Source organism: Macaca mulatta, chromosome 5, assembly GCF_049350105.2.
Source record: "Macaca mulatta isolate MMU2019108-1 chromosome 5, T2T-MMU8v2.0, whole genome shotgun sequence".
NCBI classification, from domain to species: Eukaryota; Metazoa; Chordata; class Mammalia; order Primates; family Cercopithecidae; genus Macaca; species Macaca mulatta.
In genome coordinates, this window is record NC_133410.1 from 191,141,920 (window position 1) to 191,165,520 (window position 23,601).

The following is a 23,601-nucleotide window of genomic DNA, read 5'->3' on the forward strand; positions in this document are numbered from 1 at the left end:
GTCATGGAAAGCCCCCTTCAGAGCTCAGGAGTATCGCCCATGTTCTGAGAACCGGGCTGATTTAGGTGTCTGTTTCTTCCATTGAGATAACAGTATCCTTTGGGGGCCTTTCAATACTGTTTTTCTCATTCTAGTCTAGTTTCTTCAGTTAACAGTTTTATATAGCCTTTAGCCTCTGTAATCCCCTCAGTCTTGTAATTTTTTTCTTTTTTTTGTTTTTGAGACGGAGTCTCGCTCTGTCACCCAGGCTGGAGTGCAGTGGCTGGATCTCAGCTCACTGCAAGCTCCACCTCCCGGGTTCACGCCATTCTCCTGCCTCAGCCTCCCAAGTAGCTGGGACTACAGGTGCCCGCCACCTCGCCTGGCTAGTTTTTTGTATTTTTTAGTAGAGATGGGGTTTCACCGTGTTAGCCAGGATGGTCTCGATCTCCTGACCTCGTGATCCGCCCGTCTCGGCCTCCCAAAGTGCTGGGATTACAGGTGTGAGCCACCGCGCCTGGCCTCAGTCTTGTAATTTTTAAAAGAAGAGGTCACTTAATCTCTTATCTACAAATGCATGCCTGGTTTCTGTGACCTTTCTAAAAGGTGGAGGCCCTGTTTTGTTGGGTTGTCAGTGTTCTCTACTGTTTCAATATTTTTTAAACTACTACAAAGATAAGGTTTATTCTGATGTTGCAATCTGTCTGTCCTTCAAATCATTCTTTCATATTTGCTTTTCTTTATATATACCAATTTCATCAAAAAAAGGACATGGAGCCTGGGGTTCTGCTTCCTTGCAGCCAGCACTGAGAGCAATGGCAGATCTGCACTTTGAGCCAAATTTGTCTTTCGCTCAGTGTTCCATAGCCTGTTGAGTGAGAGAGCCATCAACCAACAAAAACAAATTTAGTGACCTAAATTGGAAACTTTAGTAAGTTTGACTCTGTGTTTCTATCATAGTTTAGCCTTAAATACTGCACGCCAAGGTTTTATCAAATAATTCAATTTCCACTGTTACAGTCTGTATACTATAGAGCCTCAAAGGTGTTACTAATTTGGACTCTTCTACCAACTTCTTGTGAAGTGTGTTACAAATTTAACCTTGTAGCGTCCCTCCTTCCTTATCTCCTTCACCTTCCTGGGCGAGTCATACGATGTCTCCAAAAGTCCGGTTAGAATTACATCTACAACTCAGATTACTGATTACATCCTCAAAGAAGTGGATGAGACTCCGCACTGACTTCTACACCTGACTTGCTGTGTAACTGTCAGGAAAAGTCGTAGTCCCGAGGGCCATGTGGATACGTAATCTCCAATTGTGCTGGTGATTTATTTTCCACTAAATAATTTCCCAAGGCCTCGGTTTCTGTCCTTAAGAGTGGGAGCAAGTGTAGGGATAAACAGCTGTCACTACTGACATCAGGCCTTGAGTTCCCTTTTCCTCCACCCTATCCTTCATGCCATAATTTATCCTCACACAAAAGAGAGACAACAGCATAGTTATCAGCTAACGCTGCGTGGTTTCATATCAGATGGCAGTGCCAGTGCTACTGAGAGGTAAATTTCTAGGACAGGTGTGTTGTTTTGGGAAACGTTAGATGTTTTTTTTTTCCCATACTTTAGAAAAGGAGCATTTTTTAGGCCTTCTGAGACTCAATTCTGAATGGAAATAACTGCTTTGTGGGTGAATACATCTGGATTTAACATACATTTCCCACTGAAGTAATTTACACGTAGCCTATGAGGATGAGAATTTAGAGTTCTTTCAAAGAAATACGCTTCACATGCTTGTTTAGGGTCATATGATAAATGAATTCTATACTGTGGTGTTTGCTTGTGCAGGAATTTCTTTCCAGTCTGCCTCCTGTGGTCTAGCTTGAGTCCCAATAGCTCCTGACAAATGAAGCTTTTTCCTGCAGGGCCCACTGGAAGGCAGGCCCACTGGCATTAGAAGCAGCTGCTCCAGAAAGAATGGAGAGTTAAACCCGTTGTGATTTTTCTCGACTCGGAGCAATACGTAAGAAACTGTGAGGATTTGTATTGTTTTTTGATGAGTTAGATGTCATTGAAATCTGCCTGATTTCTTTAGGCTTGGCACACCCGATTCCTTCCTTTCCCTGTACCTTGCGTTTGTTTCCCACCGTGAACTTACGGTTTGCTAACTAGTTCTTTTAAGTCTCAAAATAGTGTACTGTGTAGTGGCTCTGTGTCTTAGGGAAACAACTTATAAATTATAATTGTTATCTCAAGGAAATTTTTGAATCCATTAATTTTAATTACAGTTATAGGCCAGGCCAGAAACTTAAAATACGAATATATTCATGTATTCATGCCTGTGGTTTCCATTTTTCTTTCTGAAACCACATGTCCCATCTTAAACCAATATAGTTGTTTTTTAAAAAGTTTATTGAGAGACATGGTATCTGAATAAAAGCCAAGTAAGTTATATGTCAAATTTGTACTATACTGTTTCATTAGAAACTTGACATTTTGTTCCTTTACTAATATACTAGAGTATCTTTTTTCCATTTGGAACACTTCATTAATTTGTATCTCTTAAAAACCATCTACAATCGTAATTACCACCAAAACCTAGTATATTGGAGGTTTTAAAGCTCAATTGACTGGATATACAATTTAACCAGAAATAAAGATGGAAAATACTCCTTCTTCTGCTTACCAGGTTCATCAGAAGCCTTTTATTGAAAAGTTTAGATCCAAGGCATTTGAGAGTGAAACCAGGTGCAAAATAATATGTTGTCAGGTATTTCACGATATCAGCAAGGAAGAGAAAGATTATCTCAAGTTCCAGACTATAAGGATGCCACATTCTTCCCGAAAGTAAGCCAGGTAACTGGACAGTGAAAGGCAGCTAGTGAGGTGTTTATGAGGATTTGAAGTAATTTTCCTTATATGCTGAGATCCTTATTACCTCATGGAGTAAATGAAATGTTGGGGACTTTTCATTGAATTTAATGTAAGGGTAGAGAAATTAAGCCCACAATTTTAAGAAGTATGATTATCCCTTCGCACATGGTATGTTGGTATCCTTTCAATGGCTGAATTTATCTTTGCCATTTCTTGAATATGACAAGTTGAAAATAGCCTCTTTTCATCTTAAAACAGTTCCTCTTCCACCTCCCTATTTTGAAGTGCAAGTTTGGTTATGGTGTCTGTCCGTACAGAGGCACGGCCTTCCTGCAGCCTTCATATGTAACGTATTTGCAGATGAGGGTGTGACTGGAGCCAATTTTTGTCTGTTGCTCCTCATGATAAGTTCAGTGACCCTCTCTTTTTTGAGTGCCCCTTTAATGAAGCTGGAAACCAGCTGTCTGAAATATGACTATCATTTCTGGGATTTAACAGGCATGTGCCTTGGATAAATTAAGGAGCAGTCAGAGGAGGTCCATAAATGTGAATACTTTGCCAGCTGCTTTTCCATTAAACTCTGTTGGTTGAATGAAATTAGTAAATAATTATGTTGGTGGGGAATCTACTATATCTAAATGTGATATAATGTCTTCCTTTAACAACAGAGCTTAATTTTTCTTATATACTAAATTAGTTTTTAGGGTAATCTACATTGCAAATTGGTCAATTTGCATCAAAACTATGCCTAGTTGTTCTGATTTGTCAACACCTCTTTTTAGAAAAGTCTTTAACTTTAAGCATGGGTGGGTAAAGCCATCTGCCTGTGGAGCTCGCCCACAGCTCCATCGCTTAGCCCACCAGACAGGTTACAGCTGCTTCATTGTTATGGTGCTGAATGATTACCATTCTGTCCAAAATTAATATTTACATATGTGTCCATAGAAAGCATGTGGCTACACATAAGCAATCTAATTGTGAATTAATGACATAAGGTATTCATTCATTAGTCCCCATCTGAACAATAAGGTGTTAAATAATACTTTTCACCTACAGTCCAACTCTTGACTTTTTTTTTTTTTTTTTTTTTTTTTTTTTGAGACAGTCTTGCTCTGTCGCCCAGGCTGGAGTTCAGTGGCACGATCTCGGCTCACTGCAACCTCTGCCTCTGGGTTCAAGCAATTCTCCTGCCTTAGCCTCCCGAGTAGCTGGGACTACAGGTGCCCACCACCAGACCTGGCTAATATTTTTGTATTTTTAGTTGAGATGGGGTTTCGCCATGTTAGCCGGGATGGTCTCTAGCTCCTGACCTCATGATCCGCCCACCTCAGCCTCCCAGTGTGCTGGGATTACAGGCCTGAGCCAGTGCACCTGGCCCGACTCTTGACTTTTAAGATGAGTCCCCAGTAGTGATTGTTATGTATGTGAGTAATCCACTGCAGTACATTGGTATAGATAAGGAAAAAATCACCATAGAGCTGCCATAAAATGCAGAGAGGAAACTGTGGTTATTTCACTTACTCTGACTCTTTCCTGCCCCTAAAAGCGTTGTCCTCTGAATTGTGACCACTGTAGGAACAAACCACATAGTAAAAGTCTAGATGTGCAATTACGACTACAGGTTTGTGTGCCACCCACAGCTACTGGAAGGGATTGTCTCCGCCAAGGGTGGGCTTCCTCCTGTATTTAAGAATGGTGACACATAAACTTATACCATTCTGCTATGAAAAGTTAGCAATATATATCCTGTCTGCTCAGTGTATTTCATAATGAAAAATCTGTAGCAAATTCACAATGTAAGGATAGGGATATGCATGTAAAATATGATATTTTAGTTTCCAAATAGTTATTGTAAATCCATGGCTTGTATTTCTGAATTTGTGAGTGGAGTATATGAATATTTGTGTGAGTACCTACACTTTTCAAGAAAACATTAATTTATCTTGCTCAAATAAAAATTACTAGTGAGGGAGCAGAAAATATATAAGGGCAAATTGTGATGTGTTCTTTATTCCAAAAAGCTGAACTCCATGTTGACCAGGAATTGTGCATCTAACCAGCAGACGGTTTATGAGAGACAAGGAAGAAGAAAGCTTCCTGACTGTGAAATGGAGTTGTCCCTACTCTGGGAACAAGCCAGTTCATAAAAAGAAAGTTCTCAGCAAAAGGAGGATAGCTTAGGGAGGCAGAGTAAAGGGGCTTATCCTGCTGCTATGGGGCAGAATGGACCCTGGGGCTTATGAAACCAAATCATTGCCAATCGCACATTTCTTTCCTCAAAGTCAGACTTTTTCTTCTTCATAGTCGCTTAAAAAAATACCAGTTGCCTCATGAGTTTGTCCTTTTTAAACTATCCCTATTAATAAGATGAATCGATAATATTTAATATTTATTGAGCATTTACTATTTGCTAAGGCACAATGCAAACTGTTCTACATTAATTATGTTATTTAATTCTCAGCTAGAAACTAGTAAAATCGCCATTGAAGATTTAACTGAGGCTCCAAAAGGTTATGTAACTTTTCTGTGGATGCACAGCTAGTAAGCAACAAAATCAGACTCCAGACCCATGTGAGCAATTTCCAAGCCCACACTCTTTTTTTTTTTTTTTTTTCTTGAGACGGAGTCTCGCTCTGTCGCCCAGGCTGGAGTGCAGTGGTGGGATCTCAGCTCACTGCAAGCTCCGCCTCCCAGGTTCACGCCCTTCTCCTGCCTCAGCCTCCCGAGTAGCTGGGACTACAGGTGCCCACCACCACACCTGGCTAATTTTTTGTATTTTTAGTAGAGATGGGGTTTCACCGTGTTAGCCAGGATAGTCTCAATCTCCTGACCTCATGATCCGCCCGCCTCAACCTCCCAAAGTGCTGGGATTACAGCCGTGAGCCACCGCGCCCGGCCCAAGCCTACGCTCTTAAGCCCTAGATAGACTGTCCTGCCTCCTGAATTATTTTTTAATTGTTCTTGTGTGTATGTGTATAGTGGAATAGATGAAAATTAATTTTTATGTAATGAAAATAATATCTATGTCCCTGTCACAAAAGATTGAATTGTCATAGAAACAGTTGCAAAAACAATAATGCCAGTGATGTCTTAATAAAGTACCACTTTTTTTTATCCAGGAAATTTTAAATGAAAGCTGATAGTTTGCCAAAATAAAAAACAACAATTAAAACAGTAAAAAATAGTTTGAGGAAAATCAGTTTATGCTATGGAAAATTTAAGAACATTATGAGCTATTGAACACTCTGCCCACCTCCTTTCAAAATTCAAATTAATGTCCCTTTTTTTTGTTTTTTGAGACGAAGTCTTGTTCTGTCGCCCAGGCTGGAGTGCAGTGGCCGGATCTCAGCTCACTGCAAGCTCCGCCTCCCGGGTTGACGCCATTCTCCTGCCTCAGCCTCCTGAGTAGCTGGGACTACAGGCGCCCACCACCATGCCCGGCTAGTTTTTTTTTGTATTTTTTAGTAGAGACGGGGTTTCACCGTGTTAGCCAGGATGATCTCAATCTCCTGACCTCATGATCCACCCATCTCGGCCTCCCAAAGTACTGGGATTACAGGCTTGACCACCGCACCCGGCCTAATGTCCCATTTTTCTGTCATTGGAAATTAGTAGGCTGGAATCTGTGTAGACATTGGCCAATAGAAAACACTTACAGAAAGTGGGTAGATTATTTGTGTCACCAGCATCAGCTCATGAGAAAAGACTTAGAAAAGTGTATACAAGTGGTAAACATCCTTGCATACTCTCACCTACAAATAAAGAAAAATTACTTTCTGTATAAATCACCTTTGAGAACAGCAATTTGTTTACTATTTTCATAAAATAAATTATAATGTATCCTAGGTAAGTTAAAAGGATTGTTCAGTCTTGTTTATTATTTTCCAGATATGGTCAAGAAAACTGACATGAGAAAGACCCATTATATTTTTCATACTTTAAAGTTTTAGTCTATAAATTTTTCTTAAATATTAAATCTTGTGAATAGACAAAAGTGGCAATTGTAAGCCAAAAATTATACCCATTGATATTGCCCAAATCTGTAGATCATTGTTATGGCTTCCTGCGATTGGATTTGTTAACACTATCCAGACACCACTCTAATCATTGTTATAACCAACTTCATTTTTCCAAAACCTTAAATAGCCAAATATTCACCTAGTATAGTTGTATTATAGTTTTTTTAATTAATGTTAAGAGCTGTCTCTGACTAGTTTCATTACCAAATCAGAATACTAAAATATACCTGATTTTTTTAATCTAGGAAATCCTAAAATGTGTTTTTTGCTTGTGTCATTCAATAAACTCACACAAAGAATAAAAAATAAAGGAGATGCGTTACTAACACGTGTATGTTTGTGGTTCAGTGAATGAAATCATCCCACATGCAAAGGCTACCACAAAACTCATCCGTCACACAGCACACAAGGCATCTCTTTGCATAGGCTGTGCACATCCCAGCATCAGTGAGCCAGCCGTCTGGACCTTGAGTGTTCCACTGTTACTTCCATTATGTGTATGTAGTCCATAGTCAGGCATGAAATCCTAAATTGAAGGAAAATACCAAATTCTGTTCTACCAGTCATCTCTACAAAGCTCTGCAGCTTATAAAGGCACTCTTTCAGCAGTGCTGACTTTATAAAATGTGATGTATCTCAAAGTACCTTTTCCATAGAATCTGGATTTTTCTGGGCTGACTTAAATCAGGAAACAATATTATTTCACTCGTTTGGAATGCCTTGGTATAAATACTGTTCCAAATTGAAGTATGGTATTCTGCTTGGGTAGGTGCATGTAAGAGGCAGTGTATTTATTCAGATAATTTTTACACCAAGTTTCCAAACTGCAAAAAGAATAAAAAGAATAAAATATGCAAACTTGCAAAAACAATTTATGTGAAGCAAATTTTTGAAAAAGTATTACCAATTGTAAGGGAGCAGATCCCTTTAAATCACGTGTGCACACACACACACACACAAACACACATACAAAAAAATACTTTTTTCTTTGCTGACACCACCTCACTTCCTAGTTGGTAAAATGCAAATTAATTGACTTTCCTAAATAGGAAATAATTTTTTTTGAGCTTGCCCATAATCTGATAATTCTGTGGCGAAAGAGAACATATTTTAAGGAGTCTTGAGTAAACTCTTAAGAATATGACATTGTTTTATGGTGTTTAAACTTATATCACTGTCATAATCCTTTATGATATGGTAATCAGTAATAAAACAGTGCAATGAACACCAATTAAGGAACATCAAATTAATGGGTATGCAGCTTGCATGCTGATTTAAACAGTTGCTGATTGGAATAAGTGGATTTAATACGTACTTATTTGCAGACTGTAGCTTTTCTGTCATCCTGCAGGAATTGGTACTTGACTAATCTAAGAATGATACCTACTTACAACTTTAATGAGATACTGATGTGAGTCATTTTTTAAGTCCGTGTTCGGAAGTATTATGAAATGCTCAATGCTAACTAAAAATCTGCCCTCTACTCCAAGGACTTCACAGTAATTGTCATAGTGAAGAATGTCTATATTTTATGATGTACGCATCTGATGTCTACGCTGTACCGAGGATTCAAGCCAGTAGCCCGGTGAAAATATTATACGGTACTGTTTAATATGCTCCCCCCAGGCCCATTGTTGACAGCAGAAACAATGTAAGTAGTTCATAGCCATACACATCAACAACTGCTTATACACAGTGAAACAGATTTGACCTTCCTTTGTGAGCTACCTGATGTCTATATAACCAACTTGGTTTGCCTTTGTTACTTCTCTGTGTTTACGAGAGTCAGCCTGATGGTAAAAGGAGGCAAACTTGGAATTAATCTTATTCCATGTCTCAGCCAGACAGGCACATACACTCCTTAGACCTCATGTTTAAATGAGCGGCCTTCTTGGGAACCAGTACTCAGCAGATATTTCTCGTCCAACATTTGTACATCCACTCAACTGCTTCTGTTCTTTGGGGCTTTTTGGTTTCTGTTTTTTTCAAACTTACTTGTTTTTATTTTTCCTGGGTTTATCCCTAGTTCTACTCTCTTACCCACTGGTTTTCCAAACTTTGGATTTTTTAGAACAGATGACAGCATTAAAGCTTTCTTTAGTTTATATAAGGTACTCTCATTTATGAAGCTGTGTAATCATATAAGGATTTTAAATTCATTCGGGTTTTTATCTCATTTCCTTTAACTGTCAGTGTTGGAACTAACGATTTCCACGTTGTTTAGTCTGATTTTTTTATTCCAGTAAATTCCTTGACCAATCTATAAACAGATGATGCTTCCAGTCCACCTTACACAGGTACACAGTTCTGGTTCTTCTGAGTTGTAACTATAACATTTATTTAGAATATGGATTTTGGTGTCAGACTACCTGGTTGGAACTTTCTCTTTGCCACTGCTAGCATTTTGATCTTAGGAAAGTTATCTAATTTCTTGTGTCTCAGTTGCCTCATTTGTGAAATAGGGGAAGATAATAATGTACCTGTTACCCCACAGGGTGGTGAAAATTAAACGTGTTAATTCACATTAAATGCTTAGCAATTTTCAGCACATAATAAATGGTAGTTATTGTGAATACTACTGTCCATAGTTAGAATACATGGGAGGGGAGAGGAACAGATGGGTGAAGGAGAGGGGGAGGATGGTATAAATGAGGTTTTGCCCACTTTTGCTTCTTTCTCAAAAGATGGTCTCTATATTACTTATAGAATTTCTTCAAAAGCTGTAAGCACATAGAGGATATACTAAGGCCACCAAAAGTACATTTGATCATTTTATATAACAGATGTTAAGACACTGCTTTGACCAGGCACAGTGACTCATGCCTGTAATCCTAGCAGGTTGGGAGGCCGAGGCAGTCAGATCACTTTAGGTCATGAGTTCAAGACCAGCCTCAGCAACATGGTGAAACCCCATCTCTACAAAAAATAGAAAAATTAGCCGGGTGTGGTTGGGGTGCACCTGTAGTCTCAGCTACTTGGGAGGCTGAGGTGGGGGGATCACGCAAGCCCGGGAAGGTGAGGCTACAGTGAGCCAAGCTGTGATTGTGCCAGTGCATTCCAGCCTGGGTGACCCTGTATCCAAAAACACAAAGAGCCTGCTGTGAGCCAGGCAGTGGGAATGCAGTGATTTACATGGCCTAGAATTTACATTTCTAATGAGGACAATTTACACATTAAGTCACCTATGCCTAGAAAGTTCATTAAAGTCTTGTATTTTCATGGCATCTGTTAGTAGAAGTGAATTCATCACAGCTAGTTCTTGATTGTTGTTTTGCTGTTACAGGTACTCTGATGTGCATACTCTTAGACTTTATCCAAGAGAGGTGTTGGGGAAGGGGGAGGAAAAAGGAAGAATAAGGTAACAGAAGAGATGGAGGGGTGCCCAGAATGTTGATAGATAAGCAGATGAGGCAACGGCCTGAAGATAGAATTCCAAAAAGATGCCATTCCTTCCTGATCTATATGGGAGGAATGAAACCTACAACAATACTATATGTGAGCAAGGCCCATCCTCAGAGGCCTGAGAGTCCAGGTCCATCACTGAGGGGTGCAGAAAAGAGCAAATTATCTTGTGTCCTCCTCCACCCTTCTTTCCCGAAATACAAAGGGGAATTCTTAAAAGGAGGCACCTAGAGGGAGGATGTGTGAAAAGAATACAGCAGAAGTCATTTGCTTTATCGATACTGAAAATTTATGGACTAAATATATAATATAAATATTTTCGGTGCGCCACATTTTTCTTTCACATTCAAAACTTCCACGAGTCTTTGCCTACCTATAGCAGCAAGCAGACCAAGGACCCGCGGGTCATAGGCTTGAAACCTGAATGGTTGCTTCATTTGTTATGTTCCAGGGATGGCTGTGTATCCGAATGTGTTTTGAAAGACAATTAAGGCCAAGAATTAGCCTTGGCATTTAAAGTCATCTATAGATCTACCTTGTGCTTTCCTACAGAATCCATGTAGAAGACAAAAGAAGGTGGAACTGCCTTGTGGCTTTGGAGAACGAAGTGTCTGGCTCTGAGCTCCTTTCATCAATTTTTTTCTACGGGGGAAAAAAAAACCAAAAACTTTTATTCTTCCTTTTATTCTAAATCTCCAAGAGACGGCATTGTGGCAGAGTGGTTTAGAGCGAGCTCTGGAACCAGTCAGCCTAGGTTACCAAGGCGTTACCTTGCCCAAGATAATCATTCCTCTGCTCTGTCTCCTCATCTATATTTACTGTCTCAACTGTTACTACATCACAGGGTTGTGGTGAAGAGGAAATGAGAGAATAATATAAGCACTTAGAACAGTATTTGGCACAAAGGAAGCCTTTATTATTACCTCCTTTGCCTACAGTGTAATTACCTATTACCTACAGTGAGCAAGGCTAGCGGCAAAGTGCTTCATGTGTGTCACCCTGGATCATTCTGAACCTGGTCAGAGCTAGGAGAGAGAGAGCTGGGCCAGAGCTAGAAATTTAGGAATCATTAATACATCAGCCAGGTGTTCATAATCTGTACATTACAGAGCCAGGGCTCATGGAAGAGCTGAAATCAAAGGCGGCATTTTGTGTTTGTGAGCATATGTGAATTTTTCTGGGAAGAGAACCCAAAACTTTCACCAGTTTACTCAAAGATCTGAGACCCAAAAAAGATTAAGACTTGCCATCTCACAGGAAATATGGTACTACTCATGCCGTGTGTCCCACGTGGGTCTTCTTCCAAGATAAATAATCGAAACTCCAGGGAAGGTATTTTATGACTGCAGCATTTTACTAGAAAGTAGTGGAGGTTTTTTTGGTTTTTGTGGTTTTCTTTTATTTTGAGACAGAGTCTCACTTTGTCACCCAGGCTGGAGTGCAGTGGTATAATCTCACCTCACTGCAACCTCTGCCTAACGAGTTCAAGCAATTCTCCTGCCTCCCAAGTAGCTGGAACCACAGGCATGCACCACCACACCCCGCTAATTTTTGTGTTTTTAGTAGAGTTGGGGTTTCACCATGTTGGCCAGGCTGCTCTCGAACTCCTGACCTCAAGTGATCCTCCTGCCTCAGCCTCCCAAAGTGCAGAGGTTAGAAGCGTGACCCACCTTATCCAGCTCCAGAAAATAGTTTTTTAATGGACCCCCTTTTATACGTCTAGCACCCATTTTTATAAGAATTTTATTCTATAAATCGTTTCAACTTCTTAGTAGATCGAAGAATGACTTTTCTCTAGTGTCAGAACATACTCGTTAGTTTTCAAAGTAATTTTTTACAACCTCATATGCATTTCAGCAATTGTTAGGTACATTAATTTTTAAATATACTGTATTATTTTTATGATTATTATTTCTAATGGCTTCTTCCAACATGTCTGCATTTTTTTATTATTTCCTGTTGTGGTTTATGTAATGATGTTTATATTGTTGCAGTTATTACTTTTAATAATTATTTGAACCCCATATATTGACGTATCCTTTTAACTTCTTCATTATGTAGAACCAGGTTTTTGTGGTATTATCAGAAAGATTTTCTTCCATGTCAAAATAGTCCTTGTTGTTTTTCCCTCTTTGTGTCTTAGTTTTAAGCTCTCAGCCTCACAATTCTCTGTGATATAAAATGCAAATGAAAAATCTTGGTATCTTTCTCAGTACAGATATTTTTTCTTATGGTTGGCTTTTAGTGTTTTGCAAAACTTGTGTTAAGTGTTGCAAATATTTAAAGTATCATGTTACTTTTGACTGGCTATGTATTTTAAATGTATTTTCTACTTTGAGTTCTACCTCTGATGTTCTGGTGACCCAAACACCTACCTTTACCTGTAAATCAGTCTACAGGTTTTGCATAATTGAGTCTCTTGGCAAAAATAATCCGATTGGCTGATTAGAAATAATTTTGTCCACCATTAAAACGGCTAATCCAGATCAGAATTAAGTTGTGTTCTTTATTTTGGTTGTGCAGGACTAATGTAAAAGCAAAGGGTTTACTCTCTAACAGTGATCAGCGTTATTAATTTTTGTAAACTAAGAATTTCCATAGAAATACTACCCTATGAGAATCAGAGACTCCAGAAGTTTTGATAGCACTTTCTTTATGTTCAAATCATCAATAGAGCTATTACAGGGCTCTACTAGTTTATATGGCATGTAAAGTATATAGCATATAGAAGGAATTATAAAGAAATTATATGACGGTTATGCAATAATACATTTTTATTTTAATGTTTAAAAGGTAAATTATTGCCGGGCGCGGTGGCTCACACCTGTAATCCCAGCACTTTGGGAGGCCGAGGCAGGCAGTTCACGAGGTCAGGAGATCGAGACCATCCTGGCTAACACAGTGAAACCCCATCTCTACTAAAATACAAAAAATTAGCCAGGCATGGTGGCGGGCGCCTGTAGTCCCAGCTACTCAGGAGGCTGAGGCAGGAGAATGGCGTGAACCCGGGAGGCGGAGCTGGCAGTGAGCACAGATTGCGCCACTGCACTCCAGCCTGGGCGACAGAGCCAGACTCTGTCTCAATAAATAAATAAATAAATAAATAATTTTTTTAAAAGATAAATTATTTTTATTATAATTTCAGAGTAGTACCTAATACCATATCTTCTTCACCATAATTTTCCTTGCATCATATTATCAATTAGCTGTAAACATGCTTATTTTTAAATGCAATTCAAATGCCTCTAATAGAATCCTGTGGCAAAGTGAAGAATCCTTTCATATACACAGTACAGATGTGTCAAAACCATATACAGTTCTGTTTACACACATGACAGAACCACCACACCTGAGTGGCCCAACTGAAAGTTACAGTTTCCATCATTCTGTTAGGAGTTCTGCTACCATTTGCATATGTCAGTAGTGAAAACCAATCAACATAAGCATCTTTGAAACGCAATTTTAGATCATTAAAGATGTATGAATTTTGACAAAGCGAGGAGATTGGAGGCTTATTAAGAATATATTAGGTCTCTACAATGAGGGAGGCATTTATGTCTCAGTTCAAGGGGAAAGATATAGCCTAATTGTAGCCTCTTGAAACAAGTGGACAGGGGCAGGTACAGGTACAGAAAAAGATTCAATCTTAGTCCTGACTGTTCCTACACACCTTTTGTGAGAAAAAAGAGCCTATTCTGGTAGGTTTCTGAAAATAAACAGGATCTTACAGTAGTCCCTGTTTCCTAATGGACTATATATGTGATAAATCATTGTCTATCTGACTTGCAGTCAAGAGATACTGGGTAATCATTTTCTAAAGGACTTATATGTGCCTTTTGCAACTATAACATCAATATATTACATTTGCTCAAGAGTCTCAATTTCTTTCTTCTTTTTGCTTATTTATTAACTTTTAAAGTTTCATTATTTGTAGATCTCATAGTTGTAAATTTCCAAAGTTCTTTAAGAATAAAGAATTGATTCCATTTGTCCTGCTCAGCTATTATAAAGGAGAATGTTGGAAATGACGAGAGTGGAGTGCATTCCAAAGAATCTGTGAAAAGTGGTGTTAGTTCAGTTAGTTGAAAATGCTGAGTATTTCCTGGAATCATGACTGCATTTGCTAAAAACATGAATAGACTGCATTTTTAGGAGATATGAAGTGCATCTCTGTCGTGTGATGTGAGTCTTATGTCAGCTGCAGCTACTCAATTTGCATGTAAATTCTGAAAATTTTCTTGTCCCATGTGACACTTCTGAAATGTCTGTCTGTTCTTTTTTCCTTTTTAATTTCCCAAGCTCACTATTTGGATAAGATAGTTAAAGGTACTGTATACTTGCTCTTTGTTGACATATCTACATGTATATCTATATATAACCGTGTATCACTAGGTTTGACAATAGACTGTTTTCCATGCATATTTTTGTAAATTACAAATCAGACTTAAATTATGTAAAATGCCTTGGATTTAAAGTATTGAGACTTAAATGTCTGTGTCTCATTTTTATAATTTTGGGTTATGACAGATTTCATTCCTTTGTAAAAGCGTTTTCTCTAGAACCAGAAACTGAAGATAATGGTATATTTGCTGTTTTTTGGTTTTGGGGGTTTTTTTCTATCTTTCTTTCTTTCTTTCTTTCTTTCTTTCTTTTTGCTTTAAGATCTTCATTGTTGACAATTCAGCTTAATGAGCTTTAAATTCTAAACTAAAGAATCACAAATACTCTTATCACAGAATAAGAAATTGTCAATCTAAAGAAGATTCTGGTTAACATGTTGAGAGAAATCTCATTTATTTCATACGGAAACTTCTTTGGTTTTTTTCTAAATGTTTCAAAATATATGTGATATCATAATTTGTGTCTTGTTATTTATTAAAAGCTATAAATACTGTACATTCTATAAAAAAAGAACTGATAACCTTGTTCAGCAGAAAACAGCAGATTCTCACATCTTCAGTTACCGTAGAAATAGATGGAAAAAGTTTTTTCAGAAGAGGAAATTCCCCTTCCCTTTCTCCTCAGATTACCTACTTTCTATTCCTTGTTTGTGCTTTTCATTAGAATATGAAAATATTCATGGCAATATCCAGGCTTTCATATACCAAATCTTACGTGCAGTCAGTCAGCTGCCGCACCTCCTTGTCAGTGGGGCAATTCAACCTTGCGTTTTCATTAAAAACAAAACAAAAAACACATCCATCAAGAAGATTCACCTTTTATTCATTGAATAATCCATAAATACAGACGGTAATTGTCTGAACGAAAAGAAGCAGCAAAATTAATCTCTTCCTGACCTGATGGTATCCATAAGTGTTATTTCATTGTATTCTTCCATGAGAGACAGTCAAAATAGTCTTCTTTCTGTGAACTCTGATCTTAAGAGACAGAATGTCTCTTTACGATATTTTCTTTTCACGTTCCACAGTGGAGGAGGGGACACCAATATATGAATAATTCTTCCAACACAGACTTAAAATAAACATCTTTAAAAACAGATTGTTCCCTTAAATTTTGTCACTGGAACAACAGTAGCATTCAAATGATAAGAAGCTGTAAAACAAACCCCAATTGCTGTAGCAAGTGTTTTTATTAATATGTTTTATACCAAATTATAAATAGCTCTGTCCACAGAGATCTGATGAATAGCCAGTTATTCTTGGAATGTTAGAGCATTTCTCTCCTCGCTTCTGTCAGTGTCATATCACACTCATAAACAAGGACACCAGAATCTACCCAAGTGTCATCCTCATAAACAGATCACGTTGGCTGCATGCCAGATATCATCAGTAGGAAGTGGCAAAAATTGTTTTTTTAAAATGTCATGTTAGACTGAAACAATTATAGATTTTGGATATATTAAATTATTTTAATTGTTTCCCAAATTTTCCCTCCTTGCCCATAAAAGCAGACAAGATAGGATATAAAGGTAACAGCATAAAAGCCTTAGGGAGATTGTCACAAAACATCACTCTTCGCTATCTGTCTTGAAGCACGTCACTACCGTGTTTTTGTTCAGTCTATCAATGTTTTATTGTGGTCCTTATGGTATTTCATTTTGTCCGTCCTAAGTAATCCAATATGCACAGCTCTTACATTTAGTTGGAAATCCTGTCGGTCCTGTCCCATCCGTATGCAGCCTGAATCCTAATGTTTGTTAGAATAGATGCTAAGCTGCTTCACTATTTCCTGGGCTTTGCTTATTCTGTGACAAGGAATGTACTCTTGGCATAAAGTATAGTCATTAATACTGGCCTATACTTTGTGCAATTATTTAATGCACTGTAATTTCACATGAATATACGGCAACTCTGAGGCCAGATAAAATTAATATTCTCTTTTTAACATCATTCATATCCTTATACCCACTTTCATGCTTTTGGAGTTTGAGGGAATTTTTTTAAGCAACAAGGTGTTTTAAGAAGGCATGTCCTGATAAATGACCAGTAATGTTTAAAACAGATTACAAATCTAGACAAGGGATTCTGAAATTATTTTGTTGAGATGCTTTTCCACACCACACAATATACCTTGTTGCTTTGCTAAAGGGAAAAAATGTAAGTTAATTTTGTCTGGCCTGCAACTATTTAGTGGATCGTTGCATATATTTCTGTCCTGCACAGGTAAGTGGTGTCTCAAGGGTCAGGCCAATCAAAGATGCCACTTGGATAAGAATTAGATTCCATAGATAATGTTGCTGTTTCTATCCATGTGCAATTACAGTATTTGTGCTGTTTATAAAGGCCTGTTCCCACTAAGTGTCCCTTATCTGTTTATTTTAGGTACAAAAACTCAATACTCAAATCACTGGTGTTTTCCTTCTTTGTCTCAACAGAAGGTTGTCCTGGTCTGTGCAACAGCAACGGAAGATGTACCCTGGACCAAAATGGCTGGCATTGTGTGTGCCAGCCTGGATGGAGAGGAGCGGGCTGTGATGTAGCCATGGAGACTCTCTGCACAGATAGCAAGGACAATGAAGGAGGTAAGAAATGCTGAGCATGAACACAAGTCTGTGCCAGAGCACAGGTTCATAAGTGACAGTGAGTACATAGATATCTGTTGCCAAAAAAAAAAAAAAACCGTGATCCCCATAGATTAGATTGATTGAAAAATGTATGAGTGCTGATAGAATGATTTTGCTGTCCATTTTTCCTGAAACAAATGCAAGATTATTATCGTTCAGGGAAAAGGCAAGGTAACCAAGCTACTGCATAATGTCCATTGTTCTCTGTTCCTTTTCCTGGTCCCCAGGTGACTCGTCTCCTCAACCACAGTATTCAGGGCTCTGTGAATTGGGAGCTCCAAAGCCGTGTTTTAATAACTAACATTCCAAAAGATGCAAAGAATGTTCCAGCCTCTTCTGTTGAAAGGCATGGATGGAAAAAGACAAAACAGTAACAGAGAACAGTCCCCTGGAAGCTGTACTCTAGTGACATTTTATCCTTAACTTGATACTTGGTTAGAAAGATGGTGAGATTCCACCTAGTTGAAGCCCTTGGTTAAGAATAATTCTTTTCCCCGCTGAGCTCAGCCTCCATGTAGTCTACTTTAATTTCAGGGAAGGGAGTGACAGTTGGTGATTACCTCTCCAGTGATGGAATAGTTGGCTCCGATAGCTGTTCTGTTTTGGTTTCTTTTTGAGACGGAGTCTCGCTCTGTCGCCCAGGCTGGAGTGCAGTGGCGCGATCTCAGCTCACTGCAAGCTCCGCCTCCCGGGTTCACACCGTTCTCCTGCCTCATCCTCCCGAGTAGCTGGGACTACAGGCCAGGCCCACCGTACCTGGCTAAATTTTTGCATTTTTAGTAGAGACGGGGTTTCACCGTGGTCTCGATCTCCTGACCTCGTGATCCGCCCACCTCAGCCTCCCGAAGTGCTGGGATTACAGGCGTGAGCCACCACGCCCAGCCTTATTTTGTTTTCTGAGATGGAGTTTCACTCCTGTTGCCAGGCTGGACTGCAATGGCGTGATCTCAGCTCACCACAACCTTTGCCTCCTGGGTTCAAGTGATTCTCCTGCCTCAGCCTCACAAATGGCTGGGATTACAGGCATGAGCCACCACGCCTGGCTAATTTTGTGTCTTTAATAGAGACAAGGTTTCTCCATGTTGGTCACGCTGGTCCCGAACTCCCAACCTCGGGTGATCCGCCCACCTCGGCCTCCAAAGTGCTGGGATTACAGGCGTGAGCCACCGCGCCCGGCCAGCTGTTCAGTTTTGACATAGCTTTAGCACTGCATTTTTAGGAGGGCTGGAGTTCCTCTCCGGGCCTCTATGGACACTTGCCCTGTGGGTTAGATTGTGTTTCCCTACCACTCCACCAGCCCCAGCCATTCTCCCTGCTCTTTTTGAGACTGTACACATGTACGATAAAGCATTGGTGACAGTGTAGGTTTTGGAGCACACAGATCTTCACTGAACCATGTAGTAATTATGTGACCTCAGACAAAATGTATAATCACTTTAACCTCAATGGTTGCATCTATAAAGTTGCAATAAAAGAGTTTTTGAAAGGATTGAGAAAATGCATGTGAAATATGTAGCGTATTGCCAGGCACAGAGCCAGGCACAGAGCCTGCTCTGAGTAGCAGCTAGTATTATCCAGTTTTCCTTCTTTTGCTTTCAAAAGTGCTCATCTCGACTAAGTGAACTTCATAGAAGGTTGTCAGAGAAGCTTGAATAGCCTTTACCTTTCTATACCTATAGAGGGCCTCAACTACTATTCTGTAGGAAACAGAGCGACCAGAACCAACCCCTCAACCTCCCTTCCAACCGAAAACACACACAGACACACACACACAGAGACACACACACACACACACACACACACACACACAAGCCAGCCTGGGCTGACAGTCATTCTCAAAGCAAATGTTATTTGTGCCTTATCCTTCTGATAAGGCGCTGCAATTCTCTCCTTTAGCTTCTAGCAGACTGTTCACTGTTTTCTCTTAACTTGGACTGTGAAGAAACTTGAGCCGCAAATTCTGAGCTAAAGCCCTTCCTTTCTGCTCCTGGTAGATTTTAGGTGGCCCGTAGCCTTCACAGCTTTTCCTGCTCAGGAATACCTTGTTGCCCCGACTCCTCTTAACCGTGTGCTTTATAGACATGGCAGCATGAATCCTCTCAAAACCACAGTACAGATGGCACCTGTCTTCATTACTTTCCCCCAAAGAACCCCCTACTCCATGGCTGCTATTGCCTAGGGAGGAAGGAGAGCTTCTCTTTCTCCTTGATCTTACAGTTCAGATTTTGCTTCTAAGAGAAGATTGCACTGAGGAGGTTACAGAGTCTCTCAGAGGGAAGCGGGCTGCAGGACCAAGTCTGCAGAGACACTGCCGACTAATTTAGGGGCTAATCAACTCTTTAGTATTGTTATCAGCTAAAGAGGTTTTTCCTTTTCCTCAAAATTTATCAGCTGTGAATTGGCCTCATTCCCCTTTGTTTATTCTGATTAGCAGGAAACTATGCTATCTCTAGGCTCCCCTCTCGGAGGGGAAATCTGAGCTGACAGAAGGCCTCCTGCGGATTCTCTGCCTATCTCAAATAATTTGTATTCCTGCCCCTAACCTAATTTTGCTGATCTTCTAAGAAGAAATCTCAGTGCCAGCCTTCTTATGCTCTGAGATTGTAACCTGGATGCTTTATAACCTAAGTCAGCGGGTTCTTTGAACTTAAGCATAAGCTACATGTATAAAGACAGTATTTTTCACACCAAACCCCAAATCAAAACACGAAAGATGGCAATGAAGGATGTCAATTATATGAAGACAGTCTAACAGAGTGTTTAAGTCCAGTCCTTATTTAGACCCAGAGTGGATTTTATTAGACTGAAATTCTAGGATATATGGTGACTGACTGTAGTGTTATAGATCCATTGTCTAAGTTTAGTATCAAAATGGTGACTTATCCAGAGAGTAGCTAAGTAACTTGATTTAGCATATTAAGTAACTCAGGAGGAGAGGGTGAAGAGTCCAGTGTGGCCCTAGTCAGAAATTGAACACTTCCAATAAATAGCTACTATAGTTTGAGCAATTTTATAGAACACAGTGTTTGTAAAAGAAGAGCAAAGGAAGTTGCGTACCATTCCTGGAACTAAAGAAGAAGTATCAAAAAATTTTAGAAAAGACATCCATCATATAGGGAGATCTTGAAATATCTTCTTAAACCAAGCATCTTCCTTTCCTTGCAAAATTTATTTTACTTCACCCAGTCAGGTTTGCCCCATCACCACTGTTGAATGCTAAAGATTTTAAACACCTGAATCTCCCTAAATAGGTGTTCCTCCTTGCCTTTATGTATGTCTGTTCCCCTTTATCTGTAAAAAGCTGCTTTAGAAGGGAATTGTTTATGAGGAATAGGAAGAACGTAGATGGGGGCAACTTATCTTCAGCCACTTTTAACACCTGTGCTGCTTTCCAATAGGCCCTTGTTTCTTTTCAAACAAACAGCTGTCATGGATGCTGGGTAACTGTAGCTTTTCAGAGCTAAGGGCAATCTGTTCCCCATAATAAGAGCCCTGACAAAGATCTCCACTCTCTCTGAAATCAACAAGGTATCCCCTTCATCTGCTTCTCAAATCCAGCTCCAAGTACTAAATAGGGGCTTTGGGAGCAGATCATTTTGACAAAGGCAAGCAATGGATTACTAGATTTTTAAATCACACTGTGGAAATCAGAAACAATTCTCACTAGACCAGATAATTGTGGATAACCTCACCAGATGGGGCATGTAGACACTTTGGGAGCAACTAGTTGCTGTCCTATCCTAGTTGAGAAAGCTTTTAAAGCAAATGATCACCAGTACCTACGCTTGGCTTGTAAATCTTTCTTCTTCAACTCCAACTTTACTTATAAAGACAACAGTCCCCCAAACTGAGCCATTGGTTGCTCATATCCCAAAATACTCTGATCATGAAGTTGCTGAGACCAGAGAATAGGAAGGTGAAGAGATGGGAGCTGCTCACTCCTGAAGGACGTGCAATCTGGAGTGAGGTTTAAGACAATTCACCACAGTCTTCAGTTCCTCGAGTACCTCTTTTCACCGGCCATTCGCATTGAAGTCGGCCCTGTCTCACAGTGAACCCTACCACAGACTTCCACTCCCCCTCAACAGGAAAACCTCTTTTTTGAAGGTTCTACTCGACCACTCGACCATTCTTACCAGGAAAGACCCTGGTCGCACATGTGAGAAGTTGAACTCAAACATTATTACATGTAAAAAAAATTATTAGCTTATATCGCTAAAAAATTCAGATACAGTTGCACCCAGGTGTTCAAATGATGACACCAGAAACTTAGGTATATTCGTCTGTTAACTCTGCTTTCTTCTACCTTAGAATCATTCTCAGGCCATCTCTTCCCCAAAAAGGCCACCACCAGCTCTGAGTCTACATTTCTCTTCCTAATAACTCCACCACAAAGAAGACACCTTTCTTCATGGTTATGTGTGGCCTGGGTCTGGGCCTGGGCCTGAGCCTGACTCTCCTTGGTCTGAATTAGGTCACCTGCCTAAAGGAAAACTGAAGTGCTGTCACCAGAAGAAAGGGGCTTAGATGCTGGGCAGGCAGGAAAACAGTCTACTATAGGAATAAGAATAGCTGTGCATAGCATTCAGCGTTAGTACAGTCAGACCGTGTACTGCAGGAACTCGTTCACGTGCTGATGGACTGTCACTTTCAGAAGGAATCTTCTCTCTGTCTCCTCCTTCCTTGCCAAGGTATAGCCTTTTGACTTGACAAGAACACCAGTGCTGAACCTCTGATGTGCTTTTTGTGCCCAAGTTTAGCAAGCAGCTATCTCATTCTCCCCATGTACTTTTAAAAGCATCATTGCTTTTATTTAGCCTGCTGCGAAGACTCATTCAGCAAGGGGTTGCCTGACTTTAAATAGCTCTCCAAATGATGGTCTCACTATGCAAGCACCAAAAGGCAATAGCTTGCCAGAGATAATTCTAGCTCTATGGAAACTTAAGATACTTTTTTAACAAGATGATTTCTCCACAATGCATTGTCCCTGGCAGTCGTTACCATGCTCCCATCTTCTCCAGAGGGAGATCTAGTCAGTTTCCTTTGCCACCTTGCCTCCCTGTCTCGTCCTCCAGTGACCAGCTCCCCTGTGGGTACCTGAAGCATGAGATTCAAGCCCTGTCCTGGAGACTGGCTGGTTGAGGGCACAAGAATGACTTTAAAAGATTCATACTAAACTTTTTGCAAGAATGGTGGAATACCAAAGCATAACTCCTTCCAAGAATACCAGTAAACAAATAGAGTTCTCTTTTTTCTTTTTTTTTTCCGAGACGGAGTCTCGCTCTGTCTCCCAGGCTGGAGTGCAGTGGCGCTATCTCGGCTCACTGCAACCTCCACCTCCCAGGTTCAACTGATTCTCCTGCCTCAGCCTCCTGAGTAGCTGGGACTACAGGCGCCCGCCACCACGCCCAGCTAATTTTTGTATTTTTAGTAGAGACAGTGTTTCACTATGTTGGCCAGGATGGTCTCGAACTCCTGACCTCGTGATCCACCCCCCTCGGCCTCCCGAAGTGCTGGGATTACAGGTGTGAGCCACTGCGCCAGGCCTAGAGTTATCTTTTATCCTTTAGAATTATGACTTTGTTGGGGTGTATCAGGGAGATGTACCTAAAACAGGCTATTTTTTTCCAAGTCTGTAGGGGCTGATGACAGTTGAGAAGAAAGTATAACTCAACTGAGGTTATTCAAAAATAAGAAAGATAGAAATAACAAATAAATAATTAGATAAATAAGCAAAAGAAGCAAAAATACAATTCAAACTGCAAGAAAGCTGGGTGCAGTGGCTCATACCTGTAATCCTACCACTTAGGGAGGCTGAGGCGGGTGGATTACTTGAGCCCAGGAGTTTGATATCAGCCTGGCCAGCATAGCAAGACCCCATCTCTACAAAAAACATAAAAATCAGCCGGGCGTGGTGACACACGCCTGTAGTCCCAGCTACTCAGGAGGCTGAGGTGGGAGGATTACCTGAACCTGGGGAGGTCAGGGCTTCAGTGAGCCATGATCGCGACACTGCACTCCGGCCGTGGTAAAAGAGTGAGGCCCTGTCTCACACACACACACACACACACACACACACAAACTGCAAGGACAAGTAGGAATGTGCTGTCAGTAGAAAAGGGGAGTGAAGGATTGAAAACAAATGGATGAAGTATTAATATAAACATGAGAATGAGTATAATGAATGGAGAGATCTATATTTGTAGATTGCTAAATGAAAATAAGGAAACGTTTGAAAATAGAATTTTTAAAAATCTTGCAGGAAGATGGACTATTACGTTCTCAAAAAACAGATTTAAAAATAAAAAA

General features: G+C 39.9%; 1 protein-coding gene across 8 annotated transcripts in view; it reads left to right on the forward strand.

Annotated features, from left to right (window-relative positions):
• Positions 1-23,601, forward strand: part of TENM3 (teneurin transmembrane protein 3) — a 659,662-nt gene that overhangs the window by 559,928 nt on the left and 76,133 nt on the right. For 7 of the 8 annotated variants that reach the window (NM_001193929.2, XM_078001694.1, XM_078001695.1 and 4 more), the window contains 1 exon segment: positions 17,104-17,250. In NM_001193929.2, coding sequence (NP_001180858.2) covers positions 17,104-17,250 — 147 coding nt within the window. 8 annotated transcript variants of the gene reach the window in all.